Source organism: Chrysemys picta, chromosome 25 (genome assembly GCF_011386835.1).
Source record: "Chrysemys picta bellii isolate R12L10 chromosome 25, ASM1138683v2, whole genome shotgun sequence".
Lineage (NCBI taxonomy): Eukaryota > Metazoa > Chordata > Testudines > Emydidae > Chrysemys > Chrysemys picta.
The window spans coordinates 12,241,655-12,269,496 of NC_088815.1; the positions used below are offsets into that span (position 1 = coordinate 12,241,655).

General features: G+C 47.9%; 1 protein-coding gene across 4 annotated transcripts in view; it reads left to right on the forward strand.

Annotated features, from left to right (window-relative positions):
- Positions 1–27,842, forward strand: part of STK11 (serine/threonine kinase 11) — a 74,274-nt gene that overhangs the window by 30,807 nt on the left and 15,625 nt on the right. For 2 of the 4 annotated variants that reach the window (XR_010594925.1, XM_042861902.2), the window contains exons 4-9: positions 368–475; positions 1,602–1,734; positions 2,527–2,663; positions 3,166–3,293; positions 15,677–15,734; positions 26,457–26,650. Coding sequence is in view for 2 of the 4 variants with exons in the window: in XM_042861902.2 (XP_042717836.1) it covers positions 368–475; positions 1,602–1,734; positions 2,527–2,663; positions 3,166–3,293; positions 15,677–15,734; positions 26,457–26,650 (758 nt within the window). In the remaining 2 variants the exon portion in view is untranslated. The remainder of the gene's footprint in view (positions 1–367; positions 476–1,601; positions 1,735–2,526; positions 2,664–3,165; positions 3,294–15,676; positions 15,735–26,456; positions 26,651–27,842) is intronic. The other 2 variants (XR_010594926.1, XM_005302331.5) reach the window with 1 other exon arrangement.

The window sequence follows — 27,842 nt, forward strand, 5'->3', positions numbered from 1 at the left end:
GCATTAGTAAAATGCCCCAATTTCCCTCGTCCTTGGCTGAATGGCTCCAAAGGTCTTTCCTTTTTGTTTACCATACTTGGCAGAGCAGCCTGAGAAGAAAGGATTTCACTTAGGTTCCAAATGCCCCACTCAGTCGTGCAGGGCAGGATATTAGGAGTCACACTGCTGCTGCTCTCCATTTTCTGTCATACTCCTGTAACATGCCCCCCCAATAAAACAAAATCACCATGAAACAGCAGGAGGATACATTTTACCTGCTGCAAAATCTGGATCTAACTTATCAGCAAGTTTTTATGTTTAGTTCTGTGCCAATTGATTAGCGATGGGACTTTTATTTCCCTTCTCCAAATTGGAATCTCATTTTCAGAGGAAAACTTGATCACACCAGAAAGGGTTCTGAAGGAATCGACCTCTCAGGCCACCAAAATGCAACAGGGACTTCCATTAGGTGCAGCTCGACAGCCGAGGACGTGAAGTAAGTGATTCTAAGTCGATCTAAGATATGTCGACTTCAGCTACGCTATTCTCGTAGCTGAAGTTGCGTATCTTAGATCAACCACCCCCACCCCCCAGTGTAGACCAGGTCTAAGACTCCATGCTCCTTTGAAGCTCACAGCTAAGGAAACTTTAATACTTAATGGGTATTTAGTGCTTGTCTGCAGCTTGCCAGGTGCTGCTGCACCGTTAGCTATGGGGCGAAGTAGGGGTTGAAATGAGGCGCAATTCAGTTGCCCTAAACTCTCCTAAGGGCTCTCTCCTAACAGTCAATTGTATACTTCCCTTTCTTTCTCGTTCTGCTTCTGCCAAACCTTGTAGCTTCCAGTGAGTAATTCTGCCCCGTACCTGGACTTTAAACAAATTAGCGATGTGTTGAGAGAAGCCACCTCAGGTTTGTGCTTAGATGCAGAAGTGGACTGCCTTGGTGCAGCACTTACCGGTCAGAGTTCCTGCGGAGGTTGGATGTGCATTTTCCCCAGTGCACCCCAGCAGCAAAGGTGAATAGGCTCTGTCACTTTATATACTTTAAAAAGAGTTGACATCTGTGGATGTCAAATCAAAGGACACCTGCTTGTGTGCCCTGCTTTGGATAACCCACTGCATGAAAGTGCAAGGAACGCAATTTTGTGTCTCATTTTGAGACCCCATGAGGTGCAACCTGTAATGTTTACAGGGCACTATTTGCTAAGAGTGATTGTAAGGAAGGTAGGAGTCCAGCACGGCTCGCACCACGTGGAACTGTGCGTGTTTAAACACCTGCTGAGCTGCCTCAAAGCAAAAAAAAATTCTTGGCAGCTGTACTATGCTGCCAATCAAGTGAACTTGCAGCAATATACAGAATGGGAAGAGAGCTTTGCTCTAGAGCAGTGTGTGTGTGTGGGGGGGTGCCCTGATGCCTAAGTGCAGCAGGTAGTCACTTCTGTGCTAAACATACAATGGACCTAAATCTCTAGTTTTCCAGCAGAAAAGACTAATGTAGGCCCAGCCTATGTGGTCTTGGAGCACTGCTCTTCTTCCTCACTATGCATATTGGCAATAGCACATATGGACCTTTAGTCACAGGAATCACTTACAGTATCTTTCTCCCCGCTGACTTTTTCTAGGTACTTTTGCCAGCTCATAGATGGCTTAGAATACTTGCACAGCCAAGGGATTGTCCACAAGGATATAAAACCGGGGAACCTCCTGCTAACAACCAATGGGACACTAAAAATATCCGATTTAGGAGTGGCAGAGGTATGTGAGAGTGGCTTGTGAACCCCATTCCCGTCTCCCTCTGTAGCGTACCAGCTGTAGACATACACACTGGAGACTTGGAGGGACGCAAGCGTGTGTGTGTCCAAAAAAGGTACATCAGAAGAACTTTATGGTTGCAAAAGTCAAGCACTCAAAAGTTAGGAAATTCCAGTATTGAGGTTGCCTGTGCCACTTTAGTTCAACCCCTTGTGCTATGCATTATTAGTTCACCTATAGTTACAATAGACTTTCATTACATGATTGCATACTACTTTTCCCACATTAGACCAGGTGAAAACTGGGATTTTCAGAGTCTAATTGGCCTGAGTTTAGATGACTTTTCACAGGGACAGCAAAAGGCACATCCAAGAATCTAGGTACTAGAGTTTCTCAACAAAAGAGTTGTAAGAACATTTTTAACATGGGCAAAACAATCTCATTCTCTGAAATGGTTGAACTGTTTTACCTGAAACTTAAAAAAATCAGACTGGGATAAACACACAGCATAGAAAACTTGGTTCCAAACGGTTAGTCAGGCAAGGTTATAAGCAACTGAAAATGGGCTCTTTAGACTAGGAAGTGTTAGCCTATCTTAACTATAGGTGACCCTACCAGCTCTGCTTGTAATATATACTACTATTTGTGGTAAATTGTAGTCAGACCCACAAGATGGACAAAGACTCGCCTGGAGTCTCACAAGGGTAAAGGTTTTATCGTGGATATAATCCTTGATCTCTGAAGAGTTTGTGATAGTAGCGTGAGAGTCACTAAAATGTCTGTCTCTTGCCACAGGCATTGCATCCGTTTGCAGAGGACGATACGTGCAGAACGAGCCAAGGGTCGCCAGCATTCCAGCCGCCGGAAATTGCCAATGGCCTGGATACCTTTTCAGGCTTTAAAGTGGACATCTGGTCAGCAGGGGTCACGTTGTAAGTACCTGCACAGGAACCCTGGGTGACTTGCTTCGGGCACAATGTTGTTCTGGGACCTGCAGCTGGGGGTGCTGTGTGAGCATTTGGGGCTACCACTCCCTTTCGAATGGTGGGTAGATCCAGGAGCAAATGCCCAGAGTGCTGGAGAAATTGAGCAAGTCTCTCTGCTTGTAGTTCCATACCAGCCATTTCTCAATCCCTGTCTGTCCAGGTGTGTTTGGGGCTCCTGTTGTTGCAGTATCTGAGCACCTCCCAAGTATTTGCTTAAAAAAGTCTTTTCCTTTCCAGCTTGTAGGAAAAGTAGCTTGGTAAGTTTCTGGTTCCCGTATATGTGTGTGAAGCTACGGAAAGAAAGCTGTCTTAAGAGAGAAGTTAGGAATGCATTCGGGTCAGCATCTGTCATCCAGCTTCTCTTGTTTTCCTGATTTATCTGCTTGTTGAAGAACTAGAACTTGTGTTCCATATATTCATCCTCACGCTGTTCTTTCTGCATTTACAGATACAACATTACAACGGGTCTTTATCCCTTTGAGGGGGATAATATCTATAAGTTATTTGAAAACATCGGGAAAGGGGACTACACGATTCCAGATGATTGTGGTCCTCCGCTCTCAGACCTACTTAGAGGTGAGCATCTCTTTCAAATGACCTGAAGGAAAAGGGGTAAAACTGTGGATGCCACGAATACCCGGCAGACATAGTACCAATGGAGAAGTGCCCCACTCAAAGCGTTCTGTGAATGTAGAGAAGTCTGTTTATCAGCCTTTGCCCCTTTCAGAGTTTAAGAGAAGGTTTTGAATGTTCTGGGGTGCTATAGACTAATCCAGTGAAATGAGCTGCAAACATCTCCTTTATAGCAGCAAGTCCTATACTATGACTCCAATTTCATATGCTCTAGAGAGATTTTAAAACCTTGAGAGCAAACCCACCAAAGGGTGGATTTAAAGCAGCATCAGCGCTTTAATGCTAGTCTCTCTGAAGCAAGCTTAGTCAGTTAAGATCCTTGCCCAAGCCTTATAAAGCAGGACATAAGCATAATGGTGCCCGTTGAGGACAAAGCTTCTGCTCTCGCTTTCTTTTCAGCGTCTGCTCTGAACTTCCTCCCTTGGAGCCTGAGACAGGGTGTTAATGATACTGTCTTTTGTGGGTTGCCATATGAAATGCTTCACTTGGTATTAAGTGTACTAATTCTGAGAAGTTGCCTCCTGCTGTGCTCCTGACAGAGGGAGACTCCTCTCGGGTCTGCTTGGTGCTCAACATACAGGCCTGAGGAGTGAGTCTGCTCTTCCTTCTGCAGCTCAGTTTTTTTGGAAGACCTTTGTGAGCAGTATAGTCATCCGCTGAGCTTCCCGTGGTAGAGACCAGGGAGAGGTAGCACTGTTCAATGTATAGGAGACTTGACTGGGACGTAGGAGACCAGGGTTCCATTCCCAGCTCTGACACTGACCTGCTGGTTGACCTTGAGAAAGATATTTGCCTTCTGTGAGCTTCTGTTTCCCTTCCCACCCTTTGTCATCTGTTTAGACAGTAAGCTTTGTGGTCACAGATGGTCTCTTATTGTGTGTCCAGCGTCTTGCACAATGGGGCCCTGACCTCGTTTGGGGGTTCTGGCACTACTGTAGAATAAAGTAACGGTGGGAATCAACTTTAAACAGTAGTTGTGTGTGCAGGCTTCAAATCCACTGACTTGTGGGATATTCCTGCTCTTAAAGCACTGCTTCTATGTAAAATAAATTCTGAGATTAATACTTTGACCTTCTGTTGTGGGGAGTATCTCTGCTTTGTGCAAAGCTTTTTCATCTTCTCACTTCTGACACCGACTAGCTGTGTAAATGTGAGCAAGTCCCTTTGCCTCTCTGGGCCTGTTTCCCCTTCAGGAAACAGGAGTAATGGTGGGGAAGCTGAGGCAAAACAACATGCCCATACTCACTGAAAATCAGTGGAAGAACTAGGAGCAGAACTCAGGAGTCCTAGTCTCACTGCTCCAACCATTTGATGCAAGAAGGTTGTTCTTCGAGTAGTGCCCCTACGGGTGCCCCACTTCAAGTGCGCATGTGCCTCTTAAGCCCTTGATCGGAGATTTTCGGTAGCAGTGTCTGTTCGGCCCGCACATGCGCTCTGTGCAAACTAGTGCCACACACCAAGGCTATGTAGAGCTCTTCACTCTCCGCCTTCTTGAATTACCATGTGTTCTTCAAATCCAACAGGTATTAATTAGCTCTGTTAGGATTAATCTGGCTGTGATACTAGCATTTCATCCCCCACTAGAAGGGTTTTCAATATTTGCTCACTCTGTCCTCTAGACTTATTAAGGGTTTAGGGAACCTCCACTTCTGGGACCTCCATTTGAACCTATAGCTCCATTTATCTGTGAAGATGGCCTTTCAAATGCCTATCACGCTGGCTTGCAGGGTTGGGGAGATCGGAGCCTGGATGGCACCCCAATTTGCTGTATTTTTCAGGGACAGGGTCTCCTTACGGCCTCAGCTAAAATTCTTAGCTCAAGTGCTGTCGAATTTTCATCTTAACCAGCTCATTCATCTACCAATATTTATCTCCAAACTGCATCAATCTCAGTGTGAGACCTCCTTTCGTACATTAAATGTATCACGGTCATTGGCCTTTTCCGTAGATAGGACTGAGCAATTTTGGAAATTGACTAGACTGTTTGTCTCCATCGTAGAGAGATCCCCGTCGTCCACGATCTCTACTCGGAGACTTCTGAGTTGGAGCTCTGGGTGTATCATCGCTTGCTATGATGCAGCTGGTGCTCCGCTCCCCCAAAAGGATAATAGCGCTCTACCAGATCACAGGCAGCTGCCACAGCTCTAGTCAAGAACATTCCAGTGTCTGAGATATGCAAAGATACTATGTGGGTCTCTGCATATACTTTTTCTAGACACTATGCCTCAGTCCATGCCATCAGATCTGATGCAGCACTTGGTGCTGCTGTACTGTCTTCAGTCTTAGACTCCGTTCCAAAGCTTCCTCCTCCCGGTGGGGGATATTGCTTAAAAGTCACCTGAAGTGGAGCACCCATAGGGACTCATAGAAGAGGTCAGTAACTGGGGCTCTTTGAGATGTGTCCCCCTCTGGGTGTTCCACTACCTACCTCCCATCCCCCCTGCCTTGGACTGTTCTTTGTTGGACATTTGGATAGAGAAGGAACTGAGGGCAGTGTGCCCATGCAGGTCAATAGCCCCTTGACGTGTTCCACAAGGTTGTATAGAGCGCACCCGCAGGCCCAACAGACGCTGCTAAGAGAAAATCTCTGATCAGGAGCAAATGTGCACCTGAAATGGGGCACCCATCGGGGGGACATATTTTGAAGAACCACAGTTACTGCACAAGGCAAGTGTAACCTCTTCTTTTGAGGGTTGGGATGATCATTGATATTTTTGCTCCTGCATAAAATAGGATGCCAACATGGAGAGCAGTTGCGTGTTAATTTAACAGCTGAATCAGTGGTGTCTGCTTAGGAGCAGCGTGGCCTGTGCCTAGTGCTACCACGATACAATGAGCAACGTCTCAGGACACCACTCACTCCATAGGATGGGCTTATTGTCGTCTCCTCTGTCTTACCGTACAAAAGACACTGCTAGTAGTCAGTGACGGGAAAGACGCAGAATAACAGTGATCGAACTTCAGACACGACTCTGATCACACTTGAACGTCTGCTCTCCTCTGGCGCAAGCCCCAGAAGTAGCCTAGAAGGAAAGCATGGGTGGGTTAGTGGTTGAGCACTGCAAGCCTGCCCACGCTACAAATACAGCCCTGGGTTACAATACTGTTTCTCCTCTGGCCTGGTTCCAACACTGTTGCAATTTGTAGTTGGATGGACTCTTAGCTGCCTTCTGAAGCATTTCATAACTGTGGTCATCAATGCTACAAATTGTAACCTGTCATGGGGGCCCCACTGTGTTGTAACCAGTTTCCCAGACTTGGTTGTGTCTGTGGTGTGGATAGGTCGTCTGCTGCAAGCGACAACTACAAAACAAACTTGAATCTCTTACATGACGGAGCATTCACCTTTCACGGGGCCTGAAAGTTCTAGTTCCAAACTCCCAAATAATCTTGTTGACATTTTTAGCGACCTAAGCGTGCGGTTCTCAGCTGCATTTCCGTAGTAGTGCAGTAGGTGGTGCTATCTGTATAGGTTGTAGCTTTTAATGCATTTTGAGGAGATGTTTTTCCCCGTTGTTTCGAACAGCCCCTATTTGATCTTCCTTTCTAGGATGTTGCTGACCCCCCGCCATCCAAGTAATCTGGAGACGATTTTAACTTCTCTGGCTCCATACTGATTGTGAAATAAGTTTTATTTCCCTGCATTTTGCAAAGCGTTAATCAGCTGTAATAGCTTCAGAAACAGTTATGTAAGGCATAGCTAGAGATTGCTCTCGGTGCAGCTGGCATCTTGGCTATGCTGCCGAGACTAATGTGGCGACTGTCTAAGGCTTGGAGCTAGTGACCGACGCATGTCTCGTGTCGTGTTCACATGTGCTGGTGAGTGATGTCCAGATCTATATGTGGCATTTTGGTCGGCAAATGCTAACTCAGAAAAGCAGCCTCTCTCATAGGAGCATGAAAATTGACCAACTGGAGCAAACCCACTGGCCCATCTAGACTGGTGTCCGGTCTGATACCGGCTGGATCTCCAGTAACTGCTGGATGCTTCTGAGGTAGGCAATAAGCCTCTCTAGTGCCCTTGGTATTGAACTCCAGTGTGGTGGGTGTGGCATTTTCTTCCGGAGTCCAGGTGCAGTCGCTTGTGCTCTGAAGCATGTGGCTTGAATAACTGCTAAGCCTTTGTCCTAGCTGAGTTGCCTTTTCCTTGTAATGATCGGTTCTGTCATTGCTCTTGGAGATCTCCTGCCTTTCTTTATGCTACTTTTAAACAGCAAAGGCATCTTCATCCCTGAGGTCCCATAACCTCAAAAGATTTGGTTTAGGTTGGCAGCCTATTTTCTTTGCTCCCTTTGTCCTAGCTGATGTCTCTCCTGCTGCCTTCTGTTTTCAGTTCCTGGCAACTGTACGTTACCTAATGGGCAACTGCTAAAGCAGATAAGCTTTCTGTGCAGGAGATGGCCCTGCCTGTCTGCACCAAGCATTCTTCCTCTGTCCCCTTGATGAAGTCCTGGGGAGCTCTTCAATTTTCTTCCACCCCTCCCACTCCACATGCTTACTCCCTGCAGCAATAGGCTCGCTTCAGAGCTGGCTAGAGCCTCTCAACGTTGCTTTTGAGTTACTCTGAGCCCCTTCCCTTTCCATAGGGATCAATGTACCAAATAGATATGAGGTGATTTTCACTCTGTGGTGTCCTTTCCCACTTTTGCTGTGGGGATACCGTGGGCATCACAAACCGCAGTAGTAAGGCATGAAGTGTAACCCAGCTTGCGGGAATCCAAGCGTTCAGCATTGCCACGTCCCCTCGTGGGTAGCACTGGTGACAAAGGCAGAGGATTTTTGCCACGGGCCCTTATTTTTCTATGCAGTACATCCCCATTTCCCGCTATGCTCCTGCATCTTCTGCAGCTGGTGAAATTGAACTCAAGTGTGCTCTGTTTGCAGGCTTGCCAGTGCATGTCTGATAGCTTTTGGAATGAGCAGCAGATACCCAGAGCTTGGCGCACTCCCCCTTCCATTGCCTCAAGAGGACTCTTCTAGCACATAGCAGAGCCACGAGCACTCATCCTGCTTTCATCGTAAAGAAGGCTACAGTATGTTGCAAAGTGTTTGTTTCCCCTCTGGCTGGAAGTGCTGCATTGAGCGGGGTGCCAGCTTGGTTGGGAAGCAGATACAAGAAGATGCTTTTTAAAGCTTTGTTTTTCTGTTGACTACTTTTTTGCAGCTGCTCAAGCTGTTGTGTGGTTTTTCCCCTCACCCCTTGAGCTTGTCTTTACCAGCCTTTATCTTTCCAGAGAGGAAGCAAGATTGCTGAAGGCCAGGAGTTTCAGGGGCTGCTAGCCCCTTCACTGGCCTGTTTCAAACGCCTAGCAAGAGCAGTACTGTAGTATTTTAGTACAGGTTAGTTGGGATGCTGCTTTTCAAGATGGGAATGAATCTGTCGTACTTTCACTGATGGAAACTAGAGCGCTAGTAGGCCCCCATTGTCTGTGGGGGTCGCTCGTCAAGGTATAAGCCTCCCCAAGTGACCTTAAGCTCTGACATCACCATTGCATAACTTATGTGTCCCAATAAGATTCATTTCTGGGCAAGAAAAATGAGGTTTTAAAAATCTTCTGTGTGCCAAATCCTCTTTTGAAATATGCTTCTACAGCCAGGCTCCAAAGAAAGGTCGGCCCAGTGGTTAGGGAACTGGCCTGGCACTTGGAAGACGTGGGTTCAATTCCTAGGTCAGCCATTGACTGGCTGTGTGATCTTGGGGTGAGTTTCTTTGTGCCTCAATTCCCCCCCTGTAAAAAGGACATGATCTTAACAAGGGTGATGAGAGGTTGAGGTGCTTGAATACTATAGAAATGTGGGCTATAAGAGTCCACAGTTGACCTACTGGTGTCTAGAAACTAGTCCAGTGTCACTTTTTGTGTTAGATCCCTGCGTCTGTCATTTGAGAGAGACTGCTGGCCTCACAGCGTGCAGGAGGGGAGCCCAAGCTTGAGGAGGGGCGATTCTAGAGGTGTTCCCAGGAGGTGGAGGGAGCAGAGCTCTTCTCTTCATGCTCCCTCACAAAAAGGGCCTTTAAGCATTAATGGGTTAATACTTTTGCATGTACTGCAGAGGGCACCCTTTCAACCAGAATTGCATGTGTATTAACCCTTGCAATACCTCTGAGAGAGATACTATTGTTCCCATTTTACAGACGGAGGAATTGATGAGGGCGATGACTCATCCAGGGTGTGGCATTGAGTCAGTGGCACTCCCGGCTAGAACCTAGGTTCCTGAATTACAGCTGTTGCCTCCTTTGCCCATTAACATGTACCTGAAGAGGCTCCTGGCTGTCAGAAGTTACTCAACCACATCCTGCTGTGTCTTTGTGCTTGTCCAGGACTATATAAAGGTGCACTGGTGGTTGTCAGTGGCAAGGAGGCAGGACAGATTTAAGGTCTTATGTGCTCTGGTTGTCCTTGGCATTACTGGAAAGGGGATTCATGCTACCTGTATTTTGTGCTGGGCATAGGATCAGAAGTGACTTGGGTATGGGCACGCTTAACCCATCTGAAATGCTGTGGGAGCAGAGGTCTGAGAGCTGGGCGTCCATCCGAAGAATCTCACTGCTCCAGTGTTTCATCTCTCCCCCCCCCAAATAAATGGAAATCTTTACCGTAAATGGTAGAGAATAGCTGTGTGGTTATTGTGGGCAGACACTTTTAGATGATTTGACTGGTGAATAGTACATGATGTTTTGCCTTTATGGAGTCTCTCTCCGGTGCTGGGCTTTAGCCACACAACTGCTATATATGAGTACAGATTAATCCATGAGTTTTAATTTCCATTGATTAGATTTTCTTCTCCTAGCATTGCCCAAAATACAGTCCTTTCCCTTTAACTAAAGGCTTTTTGGCTCAAGTTACCTTCATTGCTCCTTTAATTTCTGGACCCTGTCTGAGAACAATGTATTGCGCCACAGCTGCTTGTAACGAGTGCTATTATTCCCCCTTTTTATAACCTATTTTAGACACTTACTTCCTCTTTTGCCTGCCCACATCCTCTCCTGTACCTGTTCCATCTAGTAAATGCTGTAAATCTCTTGGCAATTTCCAAGCAGTCTTTGAGTTGATGCTTGTGCATTATTCAGATCTGAGCAGGCTGGAATTGAAGATGCTTCCTCCCAAAAGCCACAGCACCCCAGCAAAATAGTCTCAGACCCGTAGCTGCTCTGAAAAAGCACCGCAGCTTTGAGACAATCCCGCTGTCTCTGGGATCTTTGATTTGCTGTCCTGTGCAGTTTTGCATAGTTTGGCTTGCAGAAAATTCTGCTGAAATTGATGACAGACAGGTCTCCAGAAATGCCCTCCTGAAATGTGGTGGTCTCCTTTTTTTAAAAAAAGTCTCCACGATAGAGTCTTACCTGACCGTATCTCCTTCTGACTTAGGGTGACCAGACAGCAAATGTGAAAAATCGGGACGGGAGGTGGGGGGGTACAAGGAGCCTATATAAGAAAAAGACCCAAAAATCGGGACTGTCCCTATAAAATCGGGACATCTGGTCATCCTGTTCTGACTTCATTAAAAAAATAAGCCAGCCAGTATCAGATTTCAGTGTCTCTGGTCCTCACGTACAATCTGCCTTCATCCCAATCATCCTCTTTTTTTTTTTTTTTTTTTTTAATAAAACAGCATGGGCAGTTCAGCTGTGAAGTGATCATCTAATAATCTTTCTTAGGTGTGGGGTTTTTTAACCGCTTTTCCAATTACTACTTTTGTAAGATGAATAGGGAGGGAGAAAGCTGCTCTGCTGTAACATATGCATGTCTGATTATAGAAGAAAGGGGAAATACCCACCCGAAGAAGCTCTGGTTTGGCAAAAGAGTCCCCTGATCAAGTCTGTATCCAATATTGAGCTGATAACAGGTTTGACGGTAGCTAAGAAGCTGGAATTGTCTTCACATCATGGGGGAGCTGTTCTCTAGGAACAGCAGTGATAAGATGAAACAAGTGACCTGGTGACTTCCTGAGACACTCCTTCTTAAGGCACAGAAAGCCTGTGAATCTCTGGCCCTGCCCCACGACAGCTTTAAAATGATCATGGAAAGTGACACAGCTTAAAGATGTCGGCCCCAGGATATGGATTTATGGCTTATTACAAAATCTATAACCCACCAACAATACCCCCAGCTGCTTTCCCCCCATGACTGGAGGGGTGTTAATGGGTTGCTTCACCTTGAATGGTCCCTTGAAATATCTGTTAACTACTTGTGCTAAACCATCTGTTCCACCTTGGGTTTAGGTGTGACACTCTGAGGGCTAGTCTACACTAGAATCGCGATAGCGGTGCAGCTGTATCGATGTAGCTGTGCCGATATATCACTTGCTAGTGCAGACACTCTATGCCAACAGGACAGAGCTCTCCCATCAGAATAATTACTCCACCTCCCTGCTGACATAGCGCTGTCCACACCGGCGCTTCAGTCGGGGTAACTTGTGTTGCTCGGGGTGGCTTTTTCACACCCCCGAGCAACTTAAGTTATACCAAAATAAGTGCTAGTGTGTACAAACCCTCAGTACGTTTCCCAGACCTGAAAAAGAGCTCTGTGGAGCTCGAAAGCTCATCTCTACACCCACAGTAGTCGGTCCGATAATAGATATTACCTCACCCTCCCTGTCTCTCTCATAATTTAACCATAGCTAATATCCCAAGTGAGAAGGGAGGGGTAGGCATTATTAAGACTCTGGCTCTAATTAGGCAGCTATTAATTGTCTGAGCCTAGTCAGACCCTCTAGGCCTGGAGAGGGAGAGCATGGGTGAGAATCACTACGCTAGTGCCCTAAGTGCATGAGCCAAACTCCTCCGTGGTTTAGTGCCATTACACAAGGGATGAACCTAACTCAGTGAGGCTAAAAAGCCCATTGGACTGGTTCTGAATGGATTTTTCATCTTTGCCAGTAAAACCTACTTCTTTGCACGTACCACCGAAAGAAGGAATTGGTTACATTTCCAGGAACTCTTCTGGAGAGGGGCAGAAATAATAGGCTAATGGAGCTTTGAAGGTATCGCCAAATTGAACAAGGTGAGCCCTTCTCCTCAAAATGCGCTTGGGATCGGGGCATGGCTTCAGCCTGTTTCTGACGGAAAATACCAGCTCTTAGGCCGGGGGTTCTCAGGACCGATTATTTGGTGGCCTCAGAGTGTGGCCACCAACTCTTGCAGGTGACCGCTCTCTCACTTTTTTCTAAAATACTTAATTACCTTTAGGAAAAACAAATAAATATGCACAACTATACATCCAAATCACTGTAACTTATTTATTGCTAGCTAGTAAGTCTGCTGTGAAAAGTGATATTAACAAACATACAAGTATCACTTTTCACAGCAGACTTACTCAGCCCTAGCAAGTCTGGGGACCAGTTAAGCCCTGGATGGGGGATCGGGGGAGGCAGCAGGGGGTTTGTATGGGGAGGCAGTGGGAGGACAGAACCCAGAGCCTGGGGCTGGAGCCCAAAGCCCTGCAGCCAAAGCCTGCCGTCCATGCCACCCCTGGGCTGATGCCCGAAGCCTGAGCCCCACCACCCCTGGGAAGGTGGGGAACTCACCAGCTGTCTGCTCCTCCAGCATTGTTCCCCAGGTGTCTCCAGAGCGGGGCAGGGCCCAACTGGAAACCCCAGCAGCCAACACCAAGGCTGTGCATCTAGGAGCACCAGGGAGTGGGATGGGCCACTCCCCCCCACACACACACACACATCACAGCCCAGGAGGCTGCCACTGCAAGAAAAGTCCCAGGTGGCCACATGTGACCACGGTGGCTGCATTTGAGAAACTCTGTCTTAGGCTGACACCTGCCCAGTAGAAACTGATCTGAGGTATCCATTCCAAGGGTGCATGCCCACATGCCGGGGGGCGATTAGCATAGCTTCCCCTCAGCCCTGCTCTACTGAATGTAGGGGAGCCTACTACTGATCAGTGTATTGTCTCAGCAGAGCAAATGAAAAATACTCATTCTGCTCCATCTAGAGCCTTGAACCCTGATGGCATTAGCTGTAATTCATGGTTGTGTTGGGTGTTTTTTTTTTTTTTTTGGTGAAGGAGGGGAAGTGGAGGAGGTGGCGCATAGGAGCACTTTTAATTATAGGTATCTCCCCCCATCTTTTTGGAATAAACTTTATGGCCGCATGGCTCTGGCACAATGGTCACCCAATGCTACCTTGCAATTTCTGAGGGGAAATGTAGGATCTTCCCCGCCCACCCGCTAGCTTGTCCTCTCTGCATAAAGTGCCCTTCTTGCTCAGAGAACCCGTTAGGCCTAGCAAAAACTGTAATGGGATTGGCCACCGTGTATACCTTGTTTAAAAATCTCATTGGCTGTGAAGCAGTGGGTTAAGTTTTCATTGCATACTTTGCTAACCTTTCTCAGTGTTTCTAGAGGTAGGTGTTTTTGGGGGGCGGGGGCGGCTCCTGGGGCATTGATTCTTTTCAGACTCAGAACAGAGATACCCCTTTCTTCTTTAAAGGCAAGTGCAAATGTGTGTATCTCATGGCTGGACATTCTGTGGTTTCAAGTGCCTCTTCTAGGTGACCTTTGGTCTGGTTGCTGGAAAAATTTCTCTTCTTGGGTTAAGCCTCGCAAAAAAATGATTCCTACACACAGGAAGCGTCTTTTTTTTTTAAAAAGTGTGTGTGTGTGTGAGGGGAATCAACTGACATGCAAGTGACGGCTGAAGGCAGTTGTTGTGTCCCTTACTTGATACAACAGAATATCCCTTGTCTGTTGTTGCCGACAACCAAGCCATTCTCCCTGTTATCTAACCTGGCAGTAAAATCTATCATTCGGGGCCCTCTCATTCTATGCTACATGTACATGCTGTTGCTCAGTCCTGTGTCTTGTCCTCTGTACCTCGTCACAAAAATCCATTCCTTTGTCCACCTGTACCACAGAAACCCATTTTCTAATCTAGGCCCTGGCAACCTCTTCTCTGGACTTCAGCAGCCTCTTCTCTGGCTTGCCCAACTCCCCTGTAGTCAGCCCAGCAGTCTACTGCCAGAAGTGCTTTCTCTGCTGTTATTTTGACTGTCCCTCCACTCTGACTCTCCCTTGCCTTCTGCATCAAGTCTGTACCCTTTGTCCTGACCTTGGAGAGAAGACCAGAGCAGAACTTTCAGTCTCCTCTTGCCTTTTCTGCTCTGCGTGTCTGACTCCCATCACTTCTTCCACTCTCATTTCAGAGCCTTCTCCCACCCTTTCCTTAATGCTTGAAGTCACTGCCCTCTGCAGTCCTTTCCTCCTTTTGAAATCCCTCCTTCCTGCCCTACTGCTGCAAGGTTCTCAGTGTTAACCCTCTACTCTTTGAACTGTTACGATTCATTTGAAAACAGAACTGCTTGGAATTCCTCACTCCAAAAAAGCACAATGCGGCAGCAGCTGCATCCCCCACCATATGGTGCCTGGAACCCTATTTATAGTTCCCTTGGCTTCTGTTCCTAGACTATCATGTCCCTGTATTGTAATCTATGTACAGCTCCAAGCATGTTGTTGGTGTTCAGAGGATTAGTAACTTAGTGGTGGTTTCCATGGGGAATGCCTGTATCTTGCATGCAGCTAATGGAGGTGCAGGGCACTGGACTGGTTAATGCCTCATTGGCCAGTTTCCGGGGAGTGGTGTGAGAACTTTATTTCTCTTCCCCTTGAACTGTGACTCTTTAAAAAGAGTTTGAAGGGCAGAGGTTGCAATAAATGAGTCTCTGGGGATGGGGGGGCAACCTGTGTCTGAAGGGAATCTATCCCCCTCTCTGCTGGATGGTCTGGGTGCGAGAGAATATATTGGCCAGCTCTTTTTCCCATGCCCACATCTCCTATAAGTGATAGCAGACTACAGGAGGTCTGGCGAGCAGGGAAGAGCATTGTTGAAGAGTCCCCACTTAGAGGGGCTTCAGGGAGATCTGTGTCTAGAATGCAGCCTCTGGCTTGTTGCGTAGTTGTGTATGCACCACTCCAAAGCCGTTGGCTCCTCTTGGGTAAAGTTTGCCCAACGTTGTTGATCTGTGAAATTAGAGCCCCTAACCCTTCACTGGCTGGGGATGGGAGAGAGAACTTGACCTCCATCTTCACACTGCAAAGGAGGGAAGGGTTAGCCCCACGTTGAAGGTGGGGCACAGCCTTGCTCAGATCCGCACGGCAGTGGAGTTGGGGGTTAAACACTGACTTTCCTGACCCTCTCTCCATCCCATGCTGCTGTCTGTCATTTAAAGGCCTCACTCAACTCCCGTGGCCAGGGGGACTGGAAACCATGGGTGCCGTTATGGGGGGAAAGGGAGGGGTGGGGCTTTGTGCTTCCTTCCTCTAAATTGGCTGAGAGCGCCTGTGAATCACACCTGGATTTTTTTTCTCCCTCCTTTTCAGGGATGCTTGAATATGACCCAGCCAAGAGATTTTCAATACAGCAGATAAGGCAGCACAAGTGAGTGTTCAGTTCTTCCTATTAGTCATTCTCTTTCTGCTTCTTATGCTAATGTACCTGTGCTATCGCTGTGAACTTATTTTTTCTTTTGACAGCGCACATGGAAGTCCCTAGATATCCTTCCCCCAACTCTGCTGGAGCTCTGGCAACTTGCATGTAAATCTAGTTGGCGTTCTTTTTTTCTTTAAGCGTCTTGCTGGAGCATTTCAGTTGTTAACTGGTAAATAATGAAGGTGTTTAAAATGTGTTTCTAGCACGAATAATGAGCTTCACGGGCCAGATAGTAGCAGCGTGGGCTGGGGAGGTGGGCTCGGGGGGATCCTTGAAGCTGAGGATGTTGAAGTAGGGATTTGGATTAATGTTTTCCGTCTCTTTACGTCCAGGAGACGGAACAACTGGATTTCAGCGTAGTGGCAGAAGTGACCCTGAGTGGTGGTTGCTCAATATGGAATCCAGAGATTGAGGAAGGATTCCAGGACAGGGAATATTTTGTCTGCCCTTTTTAACAAATTGTTCAAACGTGCTGCCTCTGAGCAGAGATTTCCTGGCTGGATAAAAGTACAAGAACAAAAAGTGCTCTAAGGATGCTTCAGCGAGGAGGCAGTGAGAGCTTGTCTCCTGTTTGACTAGGAAGTGCTCCTGAGGGCTAGGATGCCGCTGCTCAGCAGAGCTCTTGCATATGAGTTTGCCCAAGAACACTTTTGGGAACCCTGTAAAGACCAGGATCCGATTCTGCAAGGCGCTAGGCGTGGTCTGCTCCTAGTGACTGTGGCCAGAAGCATGTGTCCCCTGGTCTTTCCTATGGAAAAGCTAAAGCGGTAGACCAGGTGCTGTCATTCGATCCCCTGGTGAATGTCATGAGGGAGTGTGGAGCAGGGGGCTTGCAGAAACCTTGGCTCAGAACCAGAGAGGGATTTGAACTTGTATTCTGTACAGCTACATCAACCTAATGCCTAGAAAGAGCAAAAGTGTGAAGAGCAGCTGCCTTTAAGAGACAGCTGCCTGGTCAGTTAAATTAACAGGCACACTGACCCTTTACTAGCAGGGTAGACCGTCCCCTTTTTGAGACATGTGCATGCTGGTTGTCTGACTGGGTCTGAGAGAGGAATGTGCACTTGCAGTGGAGGAGACTCGGGTTAGTCCTGGGCCATAGAGGGGACTGTTTTTGGGGTGACGGTTTGAACTCTGCACGAGCAGGAAGCATCTGACTTTATGGCACCATGACTCTTGGGTCAGTGGCTCCTGCAAGTCCATGCTAGTTTATTTTTGCTGCACCCTAATATTGCCACCAGCCACTCTTCCCCTGTCCACCATTGACTCCTTCAGTGTCAAATGCTTTTGCTGATCTCAGGACCCCTCCCGTTCTACTCTCTTGCTAGTTCATCACTGCTGGTGCTAGGCTCCTGCAGTCAGACCAGCGCCTTGTCAATGAGTGCTGCATTGAAGCATGTCTTGGCCTGTCTGTGAAATGGGCTAATAGATGTTGGAAAGGATTAATGCACTGCTTGCCATTGTCCCTGCTACTTTGTACTGCAGGATTGTGGGGCCCTTCAAGCGTGGGGCTGGGCCGCTGGCTCCCATGTGTTGCTAGCTGCCAGGTATTTGAGCTGCTTAGCCGACTCTGTACCCTTGATTCCCTTGTGGCAAAGAGCTTTTGAGTCTGCCTCGCTAGGCTGCAAGCGAAGAGAGTTTCTCTAGAGACCCTGCAGATAGTCAGAGCAAGCAGGAGAGAGGAGAAAGTAGAGCAAGCTCTGGGCGCAAAGGGCCGTGGCAAACCTCACATGCTCAAATGGCAGTCGTCTCATCTAACTGGGCACAACTGCTGCTCTTGAGGCTTTTAACCCTTCCAGGATAGAGAGGAAGGGTAAAGAGCCTCTCTTCCTGCAAATACAGTAGCTGGTATTTCCAAGGATTAGTCTTAGTTTTCTGTTGGCTTAGCCAGTACCTCTTAACAGGCTTCCCAACACCTCCCTCCCCCCCGCCCCCATTAGTAAATGCCTCCCTGCTCCTGCTGTGAATCCCAATAATTACAATGGGCACCGCGAACTGACACCCTTGGGCCCAGGGCGGGTCTGTCCATCGCCCTCTTGCAAATGCTGGCATGGCAGCAAAGCATGTGCTTGGAGAAGAATTCACGCCTCCTGGCTTTGTTTTAACAAATTAAATGGAAGGACTTAGTCCCAACTTCTAAATAAGCTGCAATCAAGTTAAATGCAATTGACCATAGCCAGTGGTGAGTCTGTGGGTGTTCATCCATATATTGACTGGCAGACAGCTTTTCTTCAAGTGCATTCCTAAAATAATCAGTTTTAATCCCCAGGAGCAGGGCTGGCCCTCTGTCTTCTCAGACCTTTAGAATAACACTTTACCCTCTCCAACACCTTCCATCACAATCAGTAACGGTTTGATATTTACACCTCCTCTCTCCGGCCCCTGGCCCACCAAGTTGATATTTATCCCCATGTTACACGTGGGAAACTGAGGCATCGAGCAATTGAAGTGACTTCCCAAAAGCCCCACAGCTGAGCTGGGAATAGATCCCAACTCAAGCCTGAGATAGCTGGCATCTCTCCTTATCCCTGGTATGCTGTTTCTAGAAGTTTGATCCTTTGGTTGAGAAGCTGAACTGATGTCACTGGTGATTGCCCATGCAGAAGGTAAAGGTCCTTGGGCATTCCAACAAGACTGCAGGAATAGCCTCTGGCGTCCAGGCCAGTGTTTTCTCCAGCTTGGAATTGGGCGGGTGTGAGCTAGAACAAGGCTCCCATCCGTGCGTGAGAGTGGAGAAATGTTCCCTGAGTCATCCTTGTGCTCATTCTGTTCTGTGCTCAGTGGTGCAGGAAGCTGCATGCTGTTAAGGGAACTAGCAATCTGGTTGAAACAGTCTTGGGAGTTGGGAGACCTGGGATCTGTTCCCAGCTCTTCAGCAGATATGCTGTTACTTTGGACAAGCCAATTCTCCTCTCTGGGACTGTTTCCCCAGCTACAAAATGGCAGTTACTTGCCCCCTGGGTGCGGGCGGAGATGTGAGAACCAACGATGGATCGAATGAAGTGCTGTGGAAGTGCCTGGTATTATTCTCTTAACACGGCAGAGCCGATGGAGGTAGAAAGGGCCTGGTAACACTTGGTGCAGACTTATTGTCCACCCTCTCAGCCACTGCCATTCCTCCACACTTTCTTCCCAAGGCTGTTGCTTCCCCCTTAACGTGGCAGCTTCCTCACACCACATGACCTGGAGAGGGTGAGTAGAGGCCTATGACATCTGTGAATGGGAACAGAGCTTGCCGTAGACTCTCTGGTTTCTGCCAGACGCCTTCCCCTCGTTCCCCCAAACTAAATTAATTCTCTTGCATTACATTTGTATTTACAGTGTTGGGGTTTGTTTCATCTGTAGTTCAACAGGGACGTGCTAACCTTTCCCAGCCCTTTCCGCACTCCAGCAGCTCTCTCAAAACTAGCCGCTCTCCGTTGCAGTTTCATGAACCATCAACTGAACTGGAATGAATTAAAATTCTCCTAGCCCGCCAGCCAGGGCAAATTATTCAGTCTGAGCTGACAATAGTCGACCCACGAGTACTAACGACAGAGCCTTGGAGCCTGCTGCCTCCAGGGCAGTGCTGGTTGGGGAAAACCAGCCTGGTAGTGCATCTTTATGAATTTTTTTTAAAACCGCCTTTGTTGTAAGCTTCTCAGACAAGTGCTGGTGTAGAAACATGGCCCAGTGCAGACACGCTGCCCAGAGCCAGGGAGGCAGAGCCTCTGGTTCCCTGTGGATCGCTAACCCTCTGCCCTGCGCTGTTACTGAAGGGCTTAATGCTCATAAACTGCATTTGGTAACTTTAATTCAATGACCCTGCAGCAGCACTTACAAAGAAAATCGAAAGTGATGAAGTGGCTGCAGAATCCTACCTCTGCCCCTGGTTTCCAAGGCAACCATCTTGCCTTCTTCCCCAGAAGCGTCACGCTTAATTTGTTCAGCCATAGATATGATTGCAACGGTTCATAGCAAGCGAGAGGGAGCACTTGGCTCTTTACTGGTGGAAGCTGGCCTGTTACGCTGTGACCTCGCAGAGGCTAGTGGGCCACCTCTTCTCTCACTCACCAAAACGTCCTCAGCAGCAGATGCAAAGGGGGTCTGTGGAAAGGCTTTCCTTGCTGCTCGGATGCATGGACTAAAAGCCTAAGGAATCTGTTCTCATATTGCCACAGTACTGCCCTTCAAAGGCTCTGAGCATACTTGATAATGCATGTGCCTATATTCGAGGTATCCTATGGGGCTATCCAGCGCTCACTGGGCCATGGGCTTGAGGTCTAATAGGCCTTTCCCATCTGTGGTGGTGTGGGAGGATGCAAACCCCAAATTCTCCCCTGGATGCAAGGTACTGATGGGAAAGCACCTGCTCCTCTTCTCCTGCTCAGCCCTCTGGGTCTCGCTTATTTCTCAGTGTGTGGCGCAGAGGTGGGAATTTTTAATTCTTCTACCCACGCTCTGCAAATGAGTCTCTTAACGCGAGCGTGTTAAAGGCATTAACGCCTCCATCTGTGCTCTGAGCACCATTCTTCCTCCTGCACGTCTCTTGTGTTGGAGTCTGAAGTACGACCTCTGTGTCCAGTATCAGCTAGGGAAACGGCTCCCCTCTTCTTTTCTACTTACTTCCAGTGTTCACTGAACTGAGGCTGGAGAAACCAGGGTTTGCCCCCTACATCTTCTGGCTGTTAAGTAGGAGTAGCTAGTGCCCCCCCATCAGAATACACATCTGATTAGCTTGCCATTCCTAGCAGAGAACTATTTTATGACTTCCTTCTCCAGCCAGCTCCTGCATAATATCTGTGGGATGAAATCAGAATGCTGCTAGTAGCTCTGTGCAATGGTGCTGACCTTCTTGTAACCCAGTTTGTGTTCATGGCCCATATGACTAGAGGGTAGGGAAATGCAAGTAACCTACCCTTTTGATAAGGGTTGAATAGCCTGCAGCTAGGCATCTGGTTGTCAGAGTCTCTTCCCTATCATAAATAAGCAAGTTTAAAATATTTGTGACCCAGAAGAAGTGTATTAGCCAGGAAGCACTTTCAGAGCTCCAGCCATGCCTAACAAGTCTGGGTGCAAGCAAAGAGAAAATGTGACTTGAAAGGAGCAGGGAATCATGAGTCGGCTAAGAACGAGGCTTGGTTTAGAGCTCCGATTGCAAGCCAGGCATGCTCATTAAACACCAGTCTGCCTTCAGAGCCTTAGTTTTCATTCCAGCCTTGGTTCTCTGTCCTCAAGTTTTGCCCTCTTTAGCTCCCTGTAGATTACAGCAGCCCTGCTGTACGTCATTCCGCATAACCGGCTGCTTTGTCACTAATGCTCCTCCCCCAGCAGGTTTGTGCTTCATGTATTACCTCCCCCCCCCCCCCCCCCCCCCCCCGCTCGCAAAATGGCCAGAAAGGGTGTCTTCCCCTTCCTGCTGCTGCACTTGGTTGCAAATTGTTGGAGGTGGGGAAGAGAAGCAACAGGTGAATCTGCGTCTCCCAGAGACTCTGCTTTCTGGGAGTGGTGCTTTTGAGACCTACAAAAGCTTTTCTCCTCCCCACCCGCATAATGGGAAGCAAGAAGGGAGGATGTGACTGTCACTGAAGCATCAGCCTCTTAGCACTGAGTGAATTCATGCTTTTGTGTCCTGGTGCAGTCCCCCGACAAAGCAGCAGTAAAATGGTGGTTGGGATTAGGCAGTGAGATAAAGCCTGTTTCTCTTCTCAAAAGCTTTCGAATCCAGTCTCACACTTCAGGGTGTCAGCTGATCAATGCAGGGTCAGGCAGGGATTTTTACCCCGCCTAGATTAGCACAGAATGAGTGGTTGCCTCGCGACAAAGCCGTGGCCAATAACTTCTCAAGCCAGGCTCAAACTCGATGGAGCAGTAGCCTGACCTGCAATAGAAAACCCTTTGCCCGCTACCAACATACTGACATATGCGGAAAATGCAGAGTGACAGGCGGAACCTCGAGCCATGTCAGAGAATTGTCTCTGCCCAGTCTGAGGCTTGACAGGAAATACTGTCTGTTTCTTCATGTCAAATTACTTGAGGGGCTCTTTCCAACAGGTCTTTGGTTTCCTTTTGTTCTTCATTGAATCTCTCCTCTCACTTTACATTCCGATTAGCATAGATACATATGTAAATGTTTGAATTCATCTCCCAGAGGATGGAATCAACATGACTACAGTACAGTGATTCAGGTTTCAGTTGTTAATAAAACCTATTTTTACTCTCCTGGAAAGTAGGACAGGAGGCAGGAAAGAGGCAGAGCTGAAATACAGCAAAACAAACATCACTAGCTGCTAGAAATTTCTAGCCCTTCTTTCAGAATTCCTTCGTTATTGGCAAACTTGAGCATCTTTCCACTTTCTCACTTCTGCCCCCTGTTCTCCATTCTCCTGAAATGGCTAGCATTTATATCTTGGTTCCCTCCAGCCCCAATGCTCACAGCAAAAATCAATGGCTCTGCAGTAGCTCTGCTAGATGACCCTCACATATCAGCCCAGAGTGAAGTTGTATCTGTACAGTCGCTTCCTTGATAAGAGCAGTCTCCCACGGAAAGACAGTCCAGCAACCAAGTCAGTACAGGGTTTTGTGTGCAATGTACGTTGAAGAGACCCCATACCCAGAGCTAGGCATAACTGCTGACTAAAATGCAATTGGGGTGGACCTGCCCACTTTCGCTTTGGTGGCCCAGTACCCTGGAAGTCTCGCTGTTCATTTTAGCGGTGTTACAACCATTTGGCCCACTAAACGTAATTGACAAACCAAAGTGGCGTTCGAATCCCTCCTTTTCCATCAAGCCTGCCACTCTTGTTCCACCTAAGGTAGAAATACCTGTAGACCTGCATCAATACAAAATGGGAACACCTTAATCTTCCAGTCATCCAGGGCAGTTTGTGTCTGTATTGTGTGGCCTCTTCCACTCAGATAGCAAGCTTTGAGGGCAGGAATCCTACACCTTGCGTAGCCCCGAGCAAGTCAACGCTCAACAAAAATAAGTCTGCCGGCAACACTTTAGGGAACAGGAAAGAGCCAGTGAATTTAAGTATCTTCTATTATTGGTAATGAGATTCTTCTTTGGGGGAGTGAGAGACTGATCTTAAACCTAAGAGTTCCACGCAGATAATGGGCAATATATTGAAGGAGTGTTTGCATTCCAGCTTCCCATATAACACTGGAAATCTGGAAACAATCTTCCTACTGTGCAAGAGGTCTGAAGGTTCACAAGAAGTGTGGATTTCCCAGGCCGTTGAGAGATCTTGGAGCCTTTACTTCCGATACATGAGCATCTCTTCCACATTCCTCTCTAGTTTAGTCAGTATCTAGAATTCCAGAATGATGAAACCTGGGCTTTTCCCATCCGCGCTCACCCAAGAATTCCCCTTCAGCCTCTTTGGCGGCATTTGGTACTCCTATCTCATCTTTCCCACAATGCAGCGGCAGCATAGGCTGCTACTTAACTTTCCAAGCAGCCAGTGCTGGTCTCCCATCCCCCTCAAGGTGCGGTTGGTTCAGAACTGCATGGAGCCCACATGTGAAGCGCTGCTGGGAGGTCATGGAGCTGGTACTTCCTGCTGTGGAGCGCTGCTCACTTCGTTGCCCATCCGTGAAACCCCACATCTGCCATTGCTCCTCTGAGAAGCATCTTCAAACTCTTGGCCTGAAAAGCTGCCAGTGCGAATTACTTAAAATGCTGAACCAGTGCACCAGACACTTCAAAGAGGCAATTTCCACGGTCTCCGGTATAACTGCTTGTCTGCCTTGTCCACCCGCGCCCCAAAAAACAGGACTAGGAAATGATTCTACCATTGGATAAGAAGCGGTGGTACATACATATCAAATGTCATCTTCTCAGTTTAAAATGACAGCAGTCTTAGGAGCGAAAAGATCAAACCCCTTTTTCATGGGGAGGGGGGAGAATCGTTCTAGACAGATCATATTGAATCCATTTCCCCTTCAGGCTGCTTCATAACTTTATTTTCAACCATGTTCACAAAGCTGGGTTTTGAACAAGGTTTGCTCCTCCTTTGAATACCGATTGGTCCGTCCCGGTAGAACGAGAGACGTGTGTGAAAATGTAATTAACTGCTTGTTTTCACTGGACAGGTTTGCTAAAACGTCACATTTTTTAGGCTTACTCTCTAACCAGCTTAAGTCTTTAACACAATCATGATTGCATTTGTGTTGTGGAGGAGATCTATGTTCCAACTTAATACCAGGTCGGGGGGCGGGGGGGGATTTAAAACAAAACAGGATGGCATACGTTTCCAAGAGCCCGTTCTGGAGCTCTCCCGTCCCCTTTGACTAGTTCAAATCCGTCCCAGGTTGGTAGTAGCCAAAACCTGTTTCTAATGTCTACATATGTGACCAAGTAGCTAAGCATTCATATTGCATCTGGTACTACTTGGGGCAGCAGCCAGGGGCGGCTCCAGGCACCAGCGCACCAAGCGCGCGCCTGGGGCGGCTCCAGGCACAGGGGGCAGCCTGCCGGTCGCTGTGAGGGCAGCAGTCAGACTGCCTTCAGCGGCATGCCTGCGGGAGGTCCGCCGGTCCCGCGGCAATTCAGCGGCGGGTATGCTGAAGCCGTGGGACTGACGGACCTCCCGCAGGTAACGCGGATTCGGCGGCATGCCAGCGGACCTCCCGCAGGCGCGCTGCCAAAAGCCGCCTGACTGCCGTGCTTGGGGCGGCAGAAAACATAGAGCCGCCCCTGGCAGCAGCCTCAGATAAAGACCAGAGCACTGAATGGGAGATGAAGGCAGAACTCATGGACCCTCCACATCAGGACTGAGGCACGTTGGTGGAAAATGGGGTGTAGCGTGGAGATGGGGGGGCTCGTGCTGCCCATTCTATACCCGTTCTGTGGGCAGAGAACATAGTCTCTGACTTAAAGCAGCACCTTTCATGAGCCCTAAAGTGACGCTAATAGACTGGAGGAGAAATCGTATAGTTTCATTAGACCAGATCCGCTTACGATGACAAATTGATCAAAGCGTCCTTTCACAGCAAGTGAGGGGCACCTCCCTGCTATTCACAGGCAGCCCCTGATAAACAGCACAGTTGTCTTTACCAAGCTAGTGCTGGGAAGGATTGGCTTTCATGGATTAATTACCATTCAGCTGATGGCACAAAAGCAGGAGTTTAATATTTAATGCTGGGATAGCAGCCCATCAGGGGACCCAGCTGCTCTACACCCGACACTCCTTGGGTGAGAATGCTTTGAACTCCCCTATCACTTCCTGTGTGTGGGATCACCCTCCTGGGCAAAGCCCACAGAACTGCCTGTTGAAACGGGGAGGACGTGCTGCTCTGCATGCCAGATTTGAAGCCGCCCAGCAGCATGATTCACATAGGATGTGGGAAGAAGCAATTGGATGACCAAAGCCTGACCTTCTGAATGTTTAATCCATAGGCATTGATCCTTCAGGCTGGTGGGGTCATCAGGGTGCATGATTGGGGGAACAGGCACTTGTTACGGAGAGCTGAATGTGTGAAGGCTGGGTAAGGCGTGTCAGAGAAACCTGCATGCTGAAGACTCCATGAATTGTTACAGGCAAATGGTATTTGGAATGTAGTCGAGAACCCAAGTGCATTGGATTACTCTGTGCTGTAGATTAGGTGTACAGGGACTCCAATGGTCCTTCTAGGAAATGTTTTTTTTTAACTCGGCTGCACAGCTCTGAGAGCTGTACAGGAGTACGTCTATTATAGGGCAGTGAAAAATGGGAAAGGCCACCCATCTGGCTCCTGAGATATTGACGTAATTCAAGACCGTTAGACTCTTGATCTGATTAATAATGGCATTTGGCGCTGAGATTCTTCTCTGGGCAGATGGCAAGTTAGAACAGCACTATGGGTGATGGATGAAATGGTGGTAGAATTCCAACAAGACAGGGGTGAGGTGGAAGGATAAAATATTAAGTGACTTTGCCATGATCCCACTGAATATTGCCATGAAGGGGGAGATTGGGGTTAAGATCCATAGCCCTTAAACTCATAGGCTGCAAGTTCCCTTTTCTTCCTGTTATGCTGTTTTATGACTCTCTAAAGCTGGGAGAAAGTGCTGGATTCTTAGCACTAAAGACACAAATCTGTCTGTCCACAGATCAGGTACAGCTCAGAGAGCAGCAGTGAGTGCTGGCTTCCCTCACACTGCTCAGTGCCACCCCTGCTGTTGAGAAGCCCCCTGTATATATGCAGTGGCGGTAATTCATTCTCTATGTTCATTCAGGCCAGGTTGGAATCGGTGAGCGAGAGGCGAAAGGCTTCGTATCCTATTTCTGGTCCCTTGAGCCCCATCCTATTGTGGGGATTTGTCATGGTCATGTGTATCTAGCGGTGTATAGCCATTGCTGCAATAACGCAAGAGACGGCTTTGTAGATCCATCAGCGGTTCTCCTTAGCTCAATGGCAGTCCGTGGCCTGGGTGCCCTCAGGAGTGGCGCGCTCACCTCGTACTTTATTTCCTGCCACAGAGCAGCGGAGACAAGAGGCCCCAGGATTCACCTCTTTTTGCCACTGGCCTCCCCAGACTATGCCCTATGGTGAAGCCTACGAGGGGGAAAAAACAGTGCAAGATGTTTTCAATTCATTAAAAAAACCCACATAGCTCTGATATGATTGGTAGGGGGCACCTCAGACTCTTGGGGCTTCCTGTCGAAAGGGAGACCATTGAAACTCTGTGCCTTGGACTCTTTGCAGCTGGTTTCGTAAGAAACATACTCAAGCAGAGGCTCTGGTCCCCATACCTCCTAGCCCAGAGACAAAGGATAGGTGGAGGAGTATGACGGTGGTGCCTTATCTGGAAGATCTCCATGGCTACAACGAGGAAGAGGATGATGACTTGTATGACATTGAAGATGATATCATCTACACTCAGGACTTCACCGTACCAGGTAAGCAAGAGGAAGGTGATGGGATGGGGGAGGGGGAGGTAACGTTTCAGGCCAATTTTAAAACCTTCCGGAGAGAAAACATGGTTTGAATGGCCAAATGCTTTCAGTAGCTGAGAAGCCTGTTGATTATTAAATGATGCACGAGCTTTGAGCCAGCCATAGTGATCCGGATGCATCGGTCTTTGATTTCTTAAATAGGATACCCTTTCCAATTTCCTTCATTGCATCCAGTAATAGCCGCTACCCGCTGGATTTTATTGTTCAGCAGGCTTCATTCCACAGCCAATTTTACAAGACCATCTCAAAGTTATTCTGAAGCCCGGTACAATGACGCCGTATTCATAGCAGATGGCGTACTGATGGGTGCGGGAGGGGACATTGAGAGAGTTATGCTTAACTTTCAGCTTTGTTGCAGTTTATTTTCCCCTGCCCCCGTCTCTGAAACTGTCTAGTTACAGAATTGCCTTACAGGAAAAAAATCTCAAATTCTAAAAATCGGTAAAGAGCTTGAGATCTTCAGAGCCAGATAGTCAGTTTAACCATGCAACTCCCGCTGATCAGTGGGAATTGTGTAGCTGAATACCCCAGTTGGCTTTGGAAATGTCAATGATTGGGTGCATATAAATCCTGGAACTTGGTTGGAGAGAGAGAAATGAAGGCTATGTTGAGAGCCGGCAGGCCAAGGCACTGGGAGGGCACAGTACAAAGACTTGGCTTGATCACTTTCATTCTTAACACCAGCAGCGATCAAATTAGTTGCTCAACCTCCTTGCTCCTATTTTACCTGCTTAATAAATTACAAACTATGTATGATAAATGTCTGTCAGTTGCCCCCTTGTCTTCATTCTGCTTCATCCAGGTATGGATAGTCTGATAGTCACTTTGCAAGGGGGAGGGTACAGGAGATGACTTCCTCTACGACAAGGTGATCCTAAGTGTCTGAGGATAGGTCATCTCTGCTCTTGGGAAGACTTCCAGCTCCTGGGGTGTAGGATTGCCAGACTGAGCCAAATTCTCATGGACTTCAGTAGGGTCAGAGATGACCTGTGCCTGCCGATAGTGGGGAGACAGAGGGAGGGCAGCTGGCTTCAGCAGTCTTACTGAGTATGCTCAGTACAAGCCAAGCAGCAAACCGGGGGGCACATGACCCCACATGCGCCCCCTCCCACGTCGCCTCTGAGTATGGTATGAA